General features: G+C 40.1%; 1 protein-coding gene and 1 long non-coding RNA gene across 4 annotated transcripts in view; one reads left to right on the forward strand and one right to left on the reverse strand.

Annotated features, from left to right (window-relative positions):
• CENPP (centromere protein P) overlaps positions 1 to 14,384 on the reverse strand; it is a 147,657-nt gene that overhangs the window by 3,628 nt on the left and 129,645 nt on the right. For all 3 annotated transcript variants that reach the window (XM_081901252.1, XM_081901250.1, XM_081901251.1), the window contains exon 7: positions 133 to 212. In XM_081901252.1, the coding sequence (XP_081757378.1) occupies positions 133 to 212 (80 nt within the window). The remainder of the gene's footprint in view (positions 1 to 132; positions 213 to 14,384) is intronic.
• Positions 219 to 2,627, forward strand: LOC309364308. The gene is made up of 2 exons (XR_014165814.1): positions 219 to 913; positions 1,679 to 2,627. It is a non-coding gene; the product is annotated as an uncharacterized lncRNA (long non-coding RNA).

The following is a 14,384-nucleotide window of genomic DNA, read 5'->3' on the forward strand; positions in this document are numbered from 1 at the left end:
GTTGCTGCCTTGGCCTCCTTTGGAAGGAAGGAAAGGCTGTAAACAGAATAAATAAATAAATTCCACTTATAATTTATAACTATGACCATTCATCAACAACTTTCATTAATGTGTATCTTAAAGCTTCCTTACCCAGGAAGGTTAGCACTTCTTAAGATCATGTAATCTCCAGATGATCCTTCGGGAAGTACGACAACATCAGGATACTTGTTCTATTAAATGTAAAAAAAGACAATACTATAGCCAGTCTGTAAAGATATTAATAGGTACAATCCTACTGATAAGCCAAATATTAGTTATAGCCTGCCTGCCCCCCCCCCCGGAAGTATACATGAGTTGAGATTCAATATGAAGTAATATTGAGTAGACTCTGGACACTGATGATGATCCAACAATTCTGATTTTCAGGTAATTATTGTACTTGCATATGTTCTGAAAAATTGCTGAAGACAGAGAGGCTAGGGCCTAGCATAGCAGAAGATCTACATCTAAGTCCTAATGCCAGCTTCTCTGTTGGGAGGCAGGGGAAGATAGGGTTCCTGCTGCAGGCGGCCTCCCTACCTTCCAGGCCACCTAGTACCAACTACCCTGTGAAGAAGATACAAGGAGGAGACAGACACCAGATGCCTGCTCCAGACGCACTCATTTTGTTTGGCTTTTCACATATCAATTTGCATTTCATAAAAGTTGTAAGCTGTTCTGAGGACTCCAGTTGAAAAGGAGTTATTTACATCTAGTAAATAAATACAATTCTGAACATAAGTGCAATGTAGGAAAGTTGTGATAAGCCAGATCAGGATGTTTGTCCATCTATTCCATTACTGTCTCATCTGACCGGTGGTTTATCTCCAGAGTATCAGGCAGGAGTCTTCCCTGTTATCTGCTACCTTATTCCTTTTATTGAAGATGCCAGGTGTCAGGGGCTCAGGAGCAGAGGCACAGGAGAGGGAGGAAATGGAGAGCGAGGGGGAGGAATCCGAAGGGAGTGTAAGCGATGACAGTGGTCCGAGGAATTCCCTGAGTCTATCCAGCGAATTGGAAGATTCACAGAAGGGGGCGCCCATGGTCAGAGCAAGGGGGGTGCCTAGGGGGACACCCCAGGAAGAAGGGGCCAGAGGGGACTCGGAGAGCAGCAGTTGGAAATCAGGACCAGCTTCCCCACCAGAGCGCAGTGGGGGGGAGGAGTCCCAGGTATCGGGATCAGGCTGCTCACCACCAGCGGGAGGAGATGAGTCAGGATTGACCACGCCTCCATCGGAGAGCGCGGAAACGGTCGAGAGGAAAGTTGGAGGCTGGGCGCGCGCGCCAAGTTCAAATGTACAGGCGAGCGGCACAGCAGGGAGCCCGGATAGGGAGCCAGGTCCTAAAGCCCACCGGAAGGAGGGACAAGAGTCAGGGGGGTCAGCGTCAGAAGAGTCCAGAAAGGAGGAGACCCCGGGGGGCAGAAGGACCCAGAGGAGGAAAGAACAACAGAAGAGGTGGAGTAAGGCTAGAGTCTTAAACTGGTGTACAGGGGGCGGAGACTCAGACGGAGCTTCGCCGGTCTAGGTTCTAAGACGTAGAGCTGCACGCTGCGGCTTGGAAATGGAAACTGAACTTCAATAAAGACTTTTGTACATTACAACCGGCTAGCGTTGGTCCTCTGTGAGCTGGGACCTGGAGGCAGCTCTGACACCAGGGATTGAACCTCCATCTTTCAGTATGCATAGCATGTGGTCTACCACCAAGTTATGATCTTTCTAGATTGAACATAGATTCAGCCTGGTAGTGAGAAGGAACATCTCTTTGGAAGCCTCTTTATGAGGCCTCCCTCCCCAGGACTTAGGATGATCCGAGGCAGCAGGTATTTGGGAAATGTAGTTCCCTAAGGCATCTGTGCCCATGGTTTGAACTAGAATTCCAAGGCCTTCTGATGGGTAAGGTGTAGTGTGTACGGATGATGATACAACAATTGTGATTGCACAAAAGACCACTTGAAGAAAAATTCTTATGGGTTGGACATAATGAGACAAGGTGATTTTTTGCCAGTGCCTCGTGCAACCCTCTGGTATGGCCTCCCCACAACCCTCTGTAGCAGGTTTTAGTTGGGCATTGGGGGCTGTAGGGAAATTGGCAAATATGGCCTCCCCACTTTTCCTCCAACAGAGTTGTTCAGTTAGTGGATTTCCACTCTCACCAAGTCTGGATTTAACAATATAAAAACAACTATCTGACTTTAAGATCCTGTTTAGGGAAGTTTTTAATGTTTGATGTTGTCGCTTTTTTATTAATATTCTGTTGGGAGCCGCCCAGAGTGGGTGGGGTATGTATGTATGTATAAATAAATATTACCATACACCCACATTCACTGGGAAAAAAGTCCAAGTACAGCAGACTGTTTCTGCTATGATAAAAAAACACCTTTCCATTATTATTTATTTTGTGTCCAAGTAAGAGGAAGCAAATACTTCTACAGGGAACTTTATATGAGTGTCATGAAACGAATTCTCATATAATTACTTGTGCGTGTATTAGATCACTTTCAGTTTACCATGCTTGCAGAGAACTTTGAATTGCATCCTTTTTTTTACACTGTACAGTACTTGGATTTATATCCTGATCATATAAACAAATATAAACAAACAAACTGAAGTGATCACTGGAGCTATTATTCCTGAGTAACTGCTGCATTAATAAGCATGATCTAAGCTGAAGATCCTCAAATTGCTATGATGTGTTTACAAAAAAACCAACCAACATTACAAAAAACCAACCCACATTACAAAAAACCAACCCACATTACCAACCAACCAACCAACCAACCAACCAACCAACCACTTTCTTCCTGCTTGATATTTGGCTGGTTTACAGAGTAAGAAATCTTGTGAAATGTGAAAAGAAACTAGTTTAAATTAGTTTACACAGATCAAAGCAGGAAGAGAATAAATGGTAGTGATAAAGGGTCAGGATGTTTCTTTGAAGTGCACTGGAGACAAATCATTTTGCAAGATCCTATCTACATCTGGCAAACAGAAATGGTTACCACATGCTCCCTTTTATTGTTGCTTGGGAATACAATACATTAAACTGCGATTTCAGTGTAATGTGCGGACCTTGCTGCTGGAATCCATATGAACAAGAAAAACAAAAGATCTTGCACTGAACTGAGTAGTGACAAGAGATTTATTACAAAAAAGGCAGATAATTAGTATGGTATTTTACTACAGTGAGAAAAGCATGGAAGATTATGATGCAAAATTATGCTGCTCAGTACCTAGGCCCAGGGAAGTCCACCTTTCCCTCTTCCCAATAAAACACAGCAAACTGCAGTATGCATATGATTTTGTGACATATTCAAATTGTGGTTACCTAAGTCAGCAGATTTGGGTCATGATCTAGAGGTGTTTATGTACAGGACTTTTCCAGTACATGAGGAGTTTCCTCCTCGGCAGAGTCTTCTATAGAACCCCCAGTGTTTGGAATTTGCTTACAGAAACTTCCACTGACAACACAGACTATTTTTGCAAAGGCTGTAGGCAAATAAAATGCTAGACTTCCTCAAACAATGAATATAAAAAGAAGGGTTTTCTCAACCTTAACTTGAATGGTCAGCAACTGAGCTGGCAAAGGAAGGTGAAGGGCAGACAAAGAAAGGGAACCCACAACAACCCACAATGGTTTTCTCATGGTTATTTTCAGAAATCTTATTCCAGTACGGAACAAACTGGATGGTTAAAGAAAAGAACAAGGATCAAAGGAAGGATAGAAGGATAGCATTTTTCTTTGGCTGGTATCTCAGCTGAGGGCCTGTAGTCAACCACTGAATAAGTCTTGCTGCATCAAGTCCTGCTGGACCAAGCTGTTTTTTATCTTGTATTTTATTCTGTGAACTTCCCTGAGACCTTTTATGAAGGGCTGTATATTTTTCCCCTTCAGACCTTGTTTCCTTCCTGTGCCCCCCAATGCTATCTGAGGTTCTACCGCCCTAACAAAAGCCTGCCCCCTAACAAAAATCCTGGCCACGCCCATGCCCCCTCCCAGTCCTACCAGTAGAAAGGTAGCTATTTAAATGTTTTCTTTGTAAATTATGACTGGTAGCCACTGGTAGCCTTATCCTCCATGAATTTGCCTAAATCTCTTTTAAAGCCATTCAGGTTGATGTAAATCATAACATATTTAAGAATGAATTCCACAGTAACAGTGCACTGTATTTCCTGTTATCTGTCCTGAAACTTCCAACGTACAGCTTCACTGGATGACCTCAGCTTCTGCTATCATGAAAGACTGAAAACTTCTATGTACTTTTTCACAGCATTCCTTATTGTCTGTTTTCATTTCTTTTGTCAAAGTTTGTATTTATTTTTATTCCCTACATTTAGACAAAACTTCTATTTTTCAAAGGAAGCCTTATTGTGCCCAGATAGCTCCCTTTACTCTTTGTGGCCCTGGTCTGCAGTATACATTCTAGCTGAGTAGAGTATCTAGCAAGAATTACAGAGAAATTTGACCTGCTTCACTTTCCCTTTCAGCTTCCTTTTTACCAATCCCGTCATTTTTGGGAAGCTTCCTTTTCTGAACTCAAAAGTTACTGGACTTCCTTGGCAATTTCCCCACATAAATAAGTGTTGAACTTGATAGCACTGGGGTCATTATTAGTTTAATAGCACTTACATCTCACACCAAGTCCTGGGCATAAGCCATAAATAACTAAAAACCTAGCTACAGCTTTCAGACATTGGTTACTTTGGATGATTTTTGCAACTTCAACTTCCTTGACACGTTCCTAAGACAAAGGAAATGGATTCCCCAACAAAAAGATCTAGAATATTCACAGGGCATTTTTCAACAGAGACAGTAGAAGTCCTGGATAAAAAAATATGATTGTGTTAGGATTTCCTCACAGGAATGGAAAAACTTTCATATCCAAGGTGAAAAGCAATCACTCATCTTTTAATGTTTCTACACCTTTGGGAGATAACAAAGAAATATCTGTAGTCCACATTTGATGAAATAGAATTGAAGATTTCCAATAAGACACATGTTTCAGTTTAGCACACAGACAAACCCAGCTGTGGTATGCATATTTGTTCCAAACAACTTTTGAAACTGTCAGTTTTGAGAGAGATCCTGCCCTTTTAAGGTCTGCATAGAAGGGAGACTTCTATGATGTCCATCCTTATCCATCACTGCAAGTTGATGGGAAGACCTGTACCTAGTGAAGTCTAGTGCACCCATAGAAAATGTGATTCTGAAAGAAGACATATCAGTCATTGCAACACTGTAGTTGGAAAAGCCACCCCTAGATGCTTTTAGGTCTCGGCCTGGACAACCTACCCAGAGCTTGTTCCAGATCTCATGTAACTGTCCTCAATTTCTTGTTCCCTTTCAGAAGATGCCATACAGTCTGCAGAAGCTGCATATTGATGTGACACCTATCTCTTCTCGCCTACCTTCCACTAGCTGCTGTCGAGACAATAATACTATTGAGCAACAACTAATTTAACTTATTAGGCTCTGGCTCTTAAACTCCTGGATGCTCTAGGAACACCTAGCTATAAAAATAATGTTCTAAACATTTTGCTAGTGCCAGGAGAAAGCATTTTCAGGCAGTGTATATTATTTTCTCACTCACCCAAACTGAAAGCCTAAAACTGATATCCAGTAATTAGAGCACACTGCTTATAAGCTTGATGTGGTTGGGTGTCCTTCCTCTTATATAGACTGCTGAAAGCAAATAGCTGAGTAGTAACTTATCATGGTGTACAGACAAGGGATATCTGGTAAGTGTGTACTCTTCTGGAAAGTGGCGACTCATCTCTTGTCAGGAGAATACAGATGACTGGTGGTCACATACAGTGTGGTCAATTATCATTTGGTAAATGATCACCTATATTCACCCCCCTCTGCAGATGCAGAACAACCAGAAGAAGGGCGATGGAGAAGAATCATCAACGCTTTCCAAAGTTAGACTCAGCTGTTATATGTGTGAAGGTATGCAGGCCTCTGTTGAACAACTCCACTTAGGTAGATGAGAACACTTTCCTAATCCCTTTCAATCGCACTGATCTTACAGTGGATTGGACTTTGCTTAAAACAGAGGTAGTTAACCTTTGGCTTGCCAGATGTTGCTGGGCTGCAGCCCATGCTGGCTGGGGCTGATGGGAGTTTGAGTCTAGTAACAGCTGGATGGCTAAGATTAGCCACCCCTAGATTAAAGGGAAATTTTCCATCCAATAAATCTGTGACCTAACTAAATAAAGGAGAAATGGGAAGCTAAACTTTAAAAACAACACTGTGAATGCTTCACAATCCATGAAAAATATGTTTCTCTAGTTTCAGTGCCAATTGTATTACAGTTTCAAGGACTTTTTAAAGGGTAGGCAACTGATTCATTCTACAACTCAGCTGGGTTAAAAAAAGTGCATGTCAGACACCTCAGAATGTACACTGTTTTTGTTATTGGAGTAGATGAGGAAATGGAAAGTATTTTTGGTTGAACCAAACACTTCACTTCATTTGAAAATCCATTATTTTTCCAGGATCTGGTTATACTTTGTAGCAAGTTAAGAGTTTAAATGGATGTTCCTGGGATTTTAGAAACATTAAGTAACTGCCCTGTCTGGAATTGTTTTCCAAGTCTCACAAGCACTGTCAGCTACAACAGATGCCAAAACCAAACTGACTAAGAACTTTAGTTTGTACTTGCTAGTTTTTTTTATTTTTTATTACCTTTGTGCCTCTCCCACTCCCAACATAAAAGTTGTGTAAAATGTAGAATCTATTGAGTTGGAGATTTTTGCATAATTGTAACATAATCCAAGGGGATATTCTGGAGGCACACGAAGCCACCATCTTGCTGAAGATGAGCAAGCAAGATAGAAAAGCACCTGGAATTTACGTGTATACTTTGGGTCCTTGGTGATGTGATTGGCAAATCACATCACATTGGGTTCCTTGATAGAAGAAAGGCCAGACAAAAATGTAGTAATTTTTTTGGAAGTATACTTATTTCATAATTTTTTTACACCAGGTTTATATCCACCCAACTCTTTGCTGGATTATGGTCAGTATCTATGGGAAGTTGTATATCACATTATTTTCAGCACAGAAAATCTCATCAGAAAGTGGATGGAACAGCAAAGTGATAGTACAAAAGGACTTCTTAATTCGTATAGTGCTGTGGTCTGAAAAAGTTAAAGATCCATTAATCGCTTTTTCAGGTCACACCCCTTCACCACAATTTAGCATTTTGTAATGGGAATGCTGTGTGATTATTTGCAGTCCATGTGCTATTGCTGTCATCATGACATATTAGAATCAAAGAAAAGCAATCTGAAATTTGACTACTTAAGCTCTGTACCACAAATTTAAATTTAACATGTCGCAACAAATGTAGCTACTGAAACAGCAATACAAAACAAGAAAGAAACAGCACACATAGGGCTTGTGTGACTTTTACTGGAAAAAGTGATGGATTAAGACTTAAACCTCAAGGACTTTTAAATTAAAATCATCTGAACAAAGAATGTAAATTAAAAAGCATGAATGTTATAGCTTAAATACAATTACATAGTCAGCAGTTTTTCATAGAGCAGACTAGAGGATTGTTTAGTATACAGCACATGGAAAATATTAAATGTAGACACCACCACCACCGAGAATTTTATAAGCTACAGAAAGTAACACACATTTACAGACACAATTCCTTTAATTTCCAAGGGGAAGCTGTGTTAGTTTGTTGGAAAAACAATAATAAGTCTTTTGGCACCTTAAAGATTAACAAAATAATTTAATATGACATAAGCTTTTATGGACTAGAGTCCCCTGCATCAGATGAATGGAGTGCAACCCTCATTTTACCTGCAACTGAAGGTGACACTTCATGCACAATCAAATATGCCCTATTTAGATATGTTAGTTTTCAAGGTATCACAAGACTCTCCATTATTTCTTTCCTTAATGGAAAGCCAGAGTATGAAATTCTATAACCCATTCTATTGATGTGCTGTTTCCTCAACTTTGAAACACAGTGTTGGTAGTAGGTTACCTTACTATCTCACAGATGCAACAAATGTGCAGAGGTGCCAATCCTCAGAGCCAAGGCTTTCCTACCCATGGAACATCCAATGAGGCTGGACTCACTGAAAAGGGTTAACTGTAAATAATCTGAAGTAAGCATTGCTTGTTAGATTAAAAACCAGACCTTATAGGTTCATTAATCCTTGTTGGCTATCTTGGATTTCAAGGGCTGTCCCATGCCTAGCATTCTTATGCTTAATAATTAAGACTGGTGTTCATACAAACTTCTGTGTTCCACTGCATTAGCAGATTCCAGAAGTGTGGCTGCGTTAGGCTGTTGTAGATTAAAATCGAAAGTTTTTAACCTACTAGAGCATCGTTTATCTGATAGATAACTTCAAAAATATATATTAGCCCAGGTTCTGACAGTTTAAATGCTAATTAGTCACAAGAATGTACAAAATATAGCTGTGGGGTGGGGTGGAAGAAGAATTAAGATCCAATTTGTGGTTGGGAAGAGTTAAGATACTGGTGCCAAGAAGTTTAGAATTTTTTTCATGTCTTTTCCCATGCTCTTGGGACAGACACAAATGATAGTACTTACCCAGTTTACTGACTCAGAAAAATCCCTTGATAATAATTGTGGTTTTTTAAAATTATATATAACAATACATTAGTATTATTTGGAAGGAAATATACTATATCATCAGCCAAGGTTCCAGTTGCTATTATAAAAGTTTTTATAAAATACTCTTTCTCAGGAAGGAAGGCCACTTCCCCAAGGAGTTACCGGTAATCCCCAGTTGTCTCACCAACCATTGTCCACTTCTGTTCTGTTCCCCTTTCTTTCAGATAGTTTCCCCTCTCCACATTTTAGTATCACAATAACTGTGTGAGATAGGTTACAGTTAAACTATCGGTAACTGATGTGGCAAACTGTGCACACATAAAAACTTAATCTGCTTCAAAACAGCCTATTTGCGAGATAACACCCTCAGCTGGAAACATCCCTTATGTCCTCATTGCAAATATGCATGGATTCACTGGGCAAGATGGTTACTGAGGAGTTAGTGAACAGAACTGAGCAAACCATCATTCTCTGTATTATTCACTGCTTTAAAAGGACAAGGAAAACGAGAGTAGTCCTTCCTTTCATACTCTTAATAGAAATACGGCATCCTATAGTCAGGGCTTGAAGTTACTTGTATCTCTCACAGTTGTAAATATAACAAAACTTTCTCAAAAGGGCTGTCACATGATGTCTTTCCAAATGAAAGATACTTTTGACTTCTTTTGACACTAAGTGTATTCATGCAGAGGACAATAAATGGCAGAAATAACTGAAAGAGATACTATTGTTGTACAAGTTGCCTAACAACCAAATCAGAGATATGGCACAGGAATGCTTTTCAATGCCCTTAGTGCAGCACTTCAGAGGCTGGGTATAATATTCATCAACTTGGTATGAAACTATTCTAAAATGTTGTTTATGTACACATTCCTGTTCAAGGCTTAAGTGCACTGGACAAAAGGAGGGTTCCCCCTCCCAACCCAAAATGAGATTCTGTAGGCTGCTTTTAAATAGCTGCAGAAACACTATGCCAAATTTATGTAAGAAGACTGTACTACGACATGTACTGAAACTTCAGATTTTGTGGGAAACAACACTGTTCTCTAGAACATTTTAAAAAGTAGTAATGCATTTTCAAGATTGGCAAATTAGAAGTGGTTCAGAAGAGAGCTTTGAAGATGTGGGGTAGGCTTAGTTTAGTCCTAGAACAAACTATATATTAGGAGGCTTACTTTGGTCAGAATCGAGTATATACTTCCAGGTAAAGGTAAAGGGACCCCTGACCATTAGGTTCAGTTGTGGCGCTCATCTCGCTTTATTGGCCGAGGGAGCCGGTGTATGGCTTCTGGGTCATGTGGCCAGCATGACTAAGCCGCTTCTGGCAAACCAGAGCAGCGCACGGAAACATCTTTTGAACTGCTAGGTTGGCAGGAGCAGGGACCAAGCAACGGGAGCTCACCCCGTCGCGGGGATTCGAACCGCCAACCTTCTGATCGGCAGGTCCTAGGCTCTGTGGTTTAACCCACAGTACCACCCGTGTCCTTATATACTTCCAGAGTTAATGCTAAATACATTACTTCTGGTAAATGAGCCATCATAGCCACCAGAGGGCCATGAAAATTTGTGTACCGAGCCTTTTAAACTCAGCTTCCCATAGAACTTATATTCCACTTTCCCCCTCCACAAAGGAATTGCTCAAAGTGGCTTACAAATATAAAGGCAATCATAAGAGCACAACTATTAAAACACATTTGAGATGCTGATATTGCTTTCATATCAATACTTTGGCATAGTCTAGAATCGTAAATGCTATTTTTTTAGATAAAAGAAACTTCAACATTTCTTCAAGAAGCTTTATGAGGCTTGTAGAGCTTATTTTCTTGTTGTTAAAGAGTGTTCAGGTACCTTTTAAATTATGCACACATGCCTTAATATTGGAGGGAATTGCTATCAAGACTAACTCATCCATGTCTGAAGTTTCAGGTAGTCTGGATGCACGTTATTGCACTTCTGAATATTATGTGCAGCATAATGCTATAAAATTTTCTTGATGAAAAGCTTGGGTAAATTAAAATAATTACCTCAACACTTGGCATTCTGTGTTAGATCCTGCCTTTATGCAACAGATATTGTCTAAAAAGCCCAAGTTAACACTAACATCATTGTCATGAAAGAAACAAGAACAGCTTTTAAGCTTGAGCTGTTTTTCAGGAATGCAACCCATTTTCTTTTTGTCCCAAAGAAGATATTTGTGATATGAGAGAGTTTCATTACTTTGTTTTCCCCCAACTCATACAAATGAATTCCAACTCCCTCTCTCTCTTTTCTTTTTAGACCCAAAGTTTCATCTGGTAATTTAGTATCACAGGCACTTCACTTTGTATATCTCTTCAGGTTGTTTTACATAGAGCAAAGTAATGTTTTCTCTGTATGCACTTTTGATGATGATCACAAAAATGTACAACAGTCTTATTAACTAATGTGGTGGGCACTGCCGAGATTATTATTTTTTAAATTAGGCATTTGACAGAAATGGAAAATTCCTGAGTTATGGTGAGGATGCCATCATGAAAACAATCAAGTGACGCAGTCTTAAATTTGGATGTGTTGCCCAGAGACTTTGAAATCCCTGATCAACAATAAATATCACATCACATATACAATATACTCATATCACCAAAAGGTTCCAATCTTACTTTAGATGCAGAGTTGCCAGCTGGGATTGCGAAGAGTTTTGAGTGTACAGTGGTGCCTCGCAAGACGAAAAGAATCCGTTCCGCGATTCTAGCGGTTTTTTCGTCTTGCGAAGCAAGCCCATTGACAGCTTAGCGGATTAGCGCTATTAGCGGTCTAGCGGCTTTTAGCGATCAGCTGTTAAGTGGCTTATCAGCGGATCAGCTGTTAAGCGGCTTAGCGGCTTAGGAAAAGGGGGGGGAAGCGAAAAAAACCCACGGGAATTCGCAATATTTTTTCGTCTTGCGAAGCAACCCCATAGGGAAATTCGTTTTGCGAAGCGCCTCCAAAACGGAAAACCCTTTCGTCTAGCGGGTTTTCCGTCTTGCGAGGCGTTCATCTTGTGGGGCACCACTGTATCTCAGAAAGGCTGAGACAACCAGTAAAATGCACTGGTTAGTCTGAATATCTGGAGTACAGGTATGGTGAAGAAGGAAAGTATAGAGAGAGAACACTTCCCAGGATGTGATTCCCCTTGTTCACAACCCCAGTGTAGGCTTGGGTAATGCATGCCCTGCAAGCAGAAATAACCTGCATGTGGAACTCTGTCCCAGATGGCCCAGACTTCTGTAGTGAGATTCTAGAGACCTTGCCATTTCCTGCTCTGGTTCTGTGGTTCTGTGCTATGACAAGAAAGGTGGGCTCCACATACACATTTGCCTCTGGAAGCTGAATGAAGATGCCAGTGACACAGTGTCCCACAATCCCAATGAAGGCCTCTGCCCTCTGTCATTCATGCCTATGACTCAAGGAGTGGCTCGTGGTAAGAGTACAAACTCATCATGTAATGTCATCTTTCACAAACACAAGAAGGATATTACAAATTTAAGTGCGAATATTCTGAATAAGTTGAAGGGAGAACTATTACTTTATTGATTTATTTCACTATGGGTTGGAGTCTGAATTTATTATCATGGGCTGAATTGAATTCTACTCATCCCAGCACCACCTCCCATGCTGTTCTGGGATGGTTCAGGGGGGTATTTTTACTTTAAGCAATTTTATCACAAAATCTTCAAAGACAGGGAGGGTTGAGTTTCAAATATGCTGTTATGAAAGAGGAAAAGGAGTTTTTGAGAAGCTCAGGGATCAAAGCTGAGAATTGGTTAGATGAGGTTTTCTGAACTCTCTTGCTGGGATAACTGGGCAATATCACCATGTGAAAAATATCAGAAAGCCATAAATTAGCTATTAAATTTCTGTACTTCTTTGAATCTTATTGAATCTTTGTCTAAAGAAAGCAAATTCTTCCTCATATGTACGCACTAGACAGTTTCATGTTGAGCTTGAAGAGTCTTACTTTACAACTGAATGTTCACATGCTATGACTACATATGTTTCCTATTTATTCATTGATGAGATGAAAATCTGACTAAAGTGCTTTATTTGATGTTTAGTGTTAAATCAAAAGCATATTAAATGTACTAAACCAAGGTAGAATATGCTTCAAAAACAATTTGAAAACCTGTCAGAAATTTCTGATTCCTGTAGAAGTCAGTGTCAGAATATGAATTATATATATTGGATATGGCAGAGTAGATACGATTTATGTCCTGACACTTCTACATTTTCAACCCAAGGCTTCCATTTCCCTATGAGCAACTTTTCAGAGGCCAAATGCCAGTGGTGAACATGGCCAGAGGCAAAAGTGGGTGAGGTAACTGATGCAACTCTTTTGTTTGAACAGTAGGCTACATTTCAGCCATGAAAAAGCCAGAGGCTTCTACACTCCCTCCTCATATCTCTTCATCTTCCATCCAGGCATTATCACAGTTCAAGTACACATTCCAGTCAGGCAAAAGCACTCAAGGAGGATGTGGAGCAAAGTCAGTGAGGAACTGTGGCTTGGGAAAGAGGTGTAGCCTAGGAAATTTCCCAAGAATCTGGTAGAAAAGCTGGGAGGAATGCATTTGTCTTACCCACCTTCTAGGCCTTAAGTTCCCTGCATAATTATAGCAAGTTCCAGAGCATAATTATAGCCATTCTGGGTGGATGCTACAGACTTCTGATTCTATTGCAATTAGAAAATAGTGTTGGTGGCATTCATTTGTCTCGGGAGACAATGGAGGAGTGCACATTTGGGGGTGAAAATGGAATCCTGCAAACTGTTCAGTTGGGAAAATTTACATTGCTGGAATGGGAAATTCTGTATCTGTTACTGTTCCAGAAACAGCAAAATCCCCCAAAATAAATATTTGAAATAGCTGTTCCCCGTGTGTTTCTGGAGGATAGTGAAAATGATTACTTTAATATTTGCATTAATTAAAAAAAAAATGATAATAGAAGTAAATGTGAAGCATTTTACCACACACAGTAACCGATCCAATCTAACAGTGCAATGTTTTACACATCTATTCAGAAGGAAGCACCACTAAGAACAAGGATGCTTTCATGTCCTATTTGTGGGTTTCTCATAGACATCTGATTGGTCCCTCTGGGAATCTAAATACTGGACAAGATGGCTTAGACTGCATAGAACTGTAGCCTAAAATAATCATGTACACACTTACTGGGAATAAATTCCATTTATATCAATGGGTATTAACTATAAACAAGCATGCATAAGTTTGTACTGTATTTTTAAAAAGCATATAAATATTGAAATTATACATTTGTAAACATAAATATATAAAGACAAATGGGGCCTGCAACAAAATGTTGCAGTATGGAGTGCTTCTGTTCAGAGTTGCAGCAACTCTATTCCATTCCTTCTCCAATGCAGTTTGCTGTCCACCCGGCTTTACAGTCAACATTACATGGTCATTTATGCCCAGCCCTCATTAGACTGCTTTTGGTCCTGCTCTTAGGGTCGTCTCCTAAAGTTTGCACTTCTGCAAACCTTGGGGCTCTCCCAAGCCTAGTGATACCTACCTCCTGTGAATGGGTGCTGACATTTTGGCTACATAAGCAATGGTACTCACAGCCTGAATACTGCAAATAGAGGTAATGATAGCCATGATTGTAAAGGAGTGATTCATGGGGCAAACAATAAAATACTGTAATGGGAGAGTTATGTTTAGTTTTTAGTTAAAAGACTTCCTTCCAATAGCATAGTCTTTTAAAAAATGGATTTCGAATGGAG

Source organism: Podarcis melisellensis, assembly GCF_964234715.1.
Source record: "Podarcis melisellensis genome assembly, chromosome: 2".
Taxonomy (NCBI): Eukaryota; Metazoa; Chordata; class Lepidosauria; order Squamata; family Lacertidae; genus Podarcis; species Podarcis melisellensis.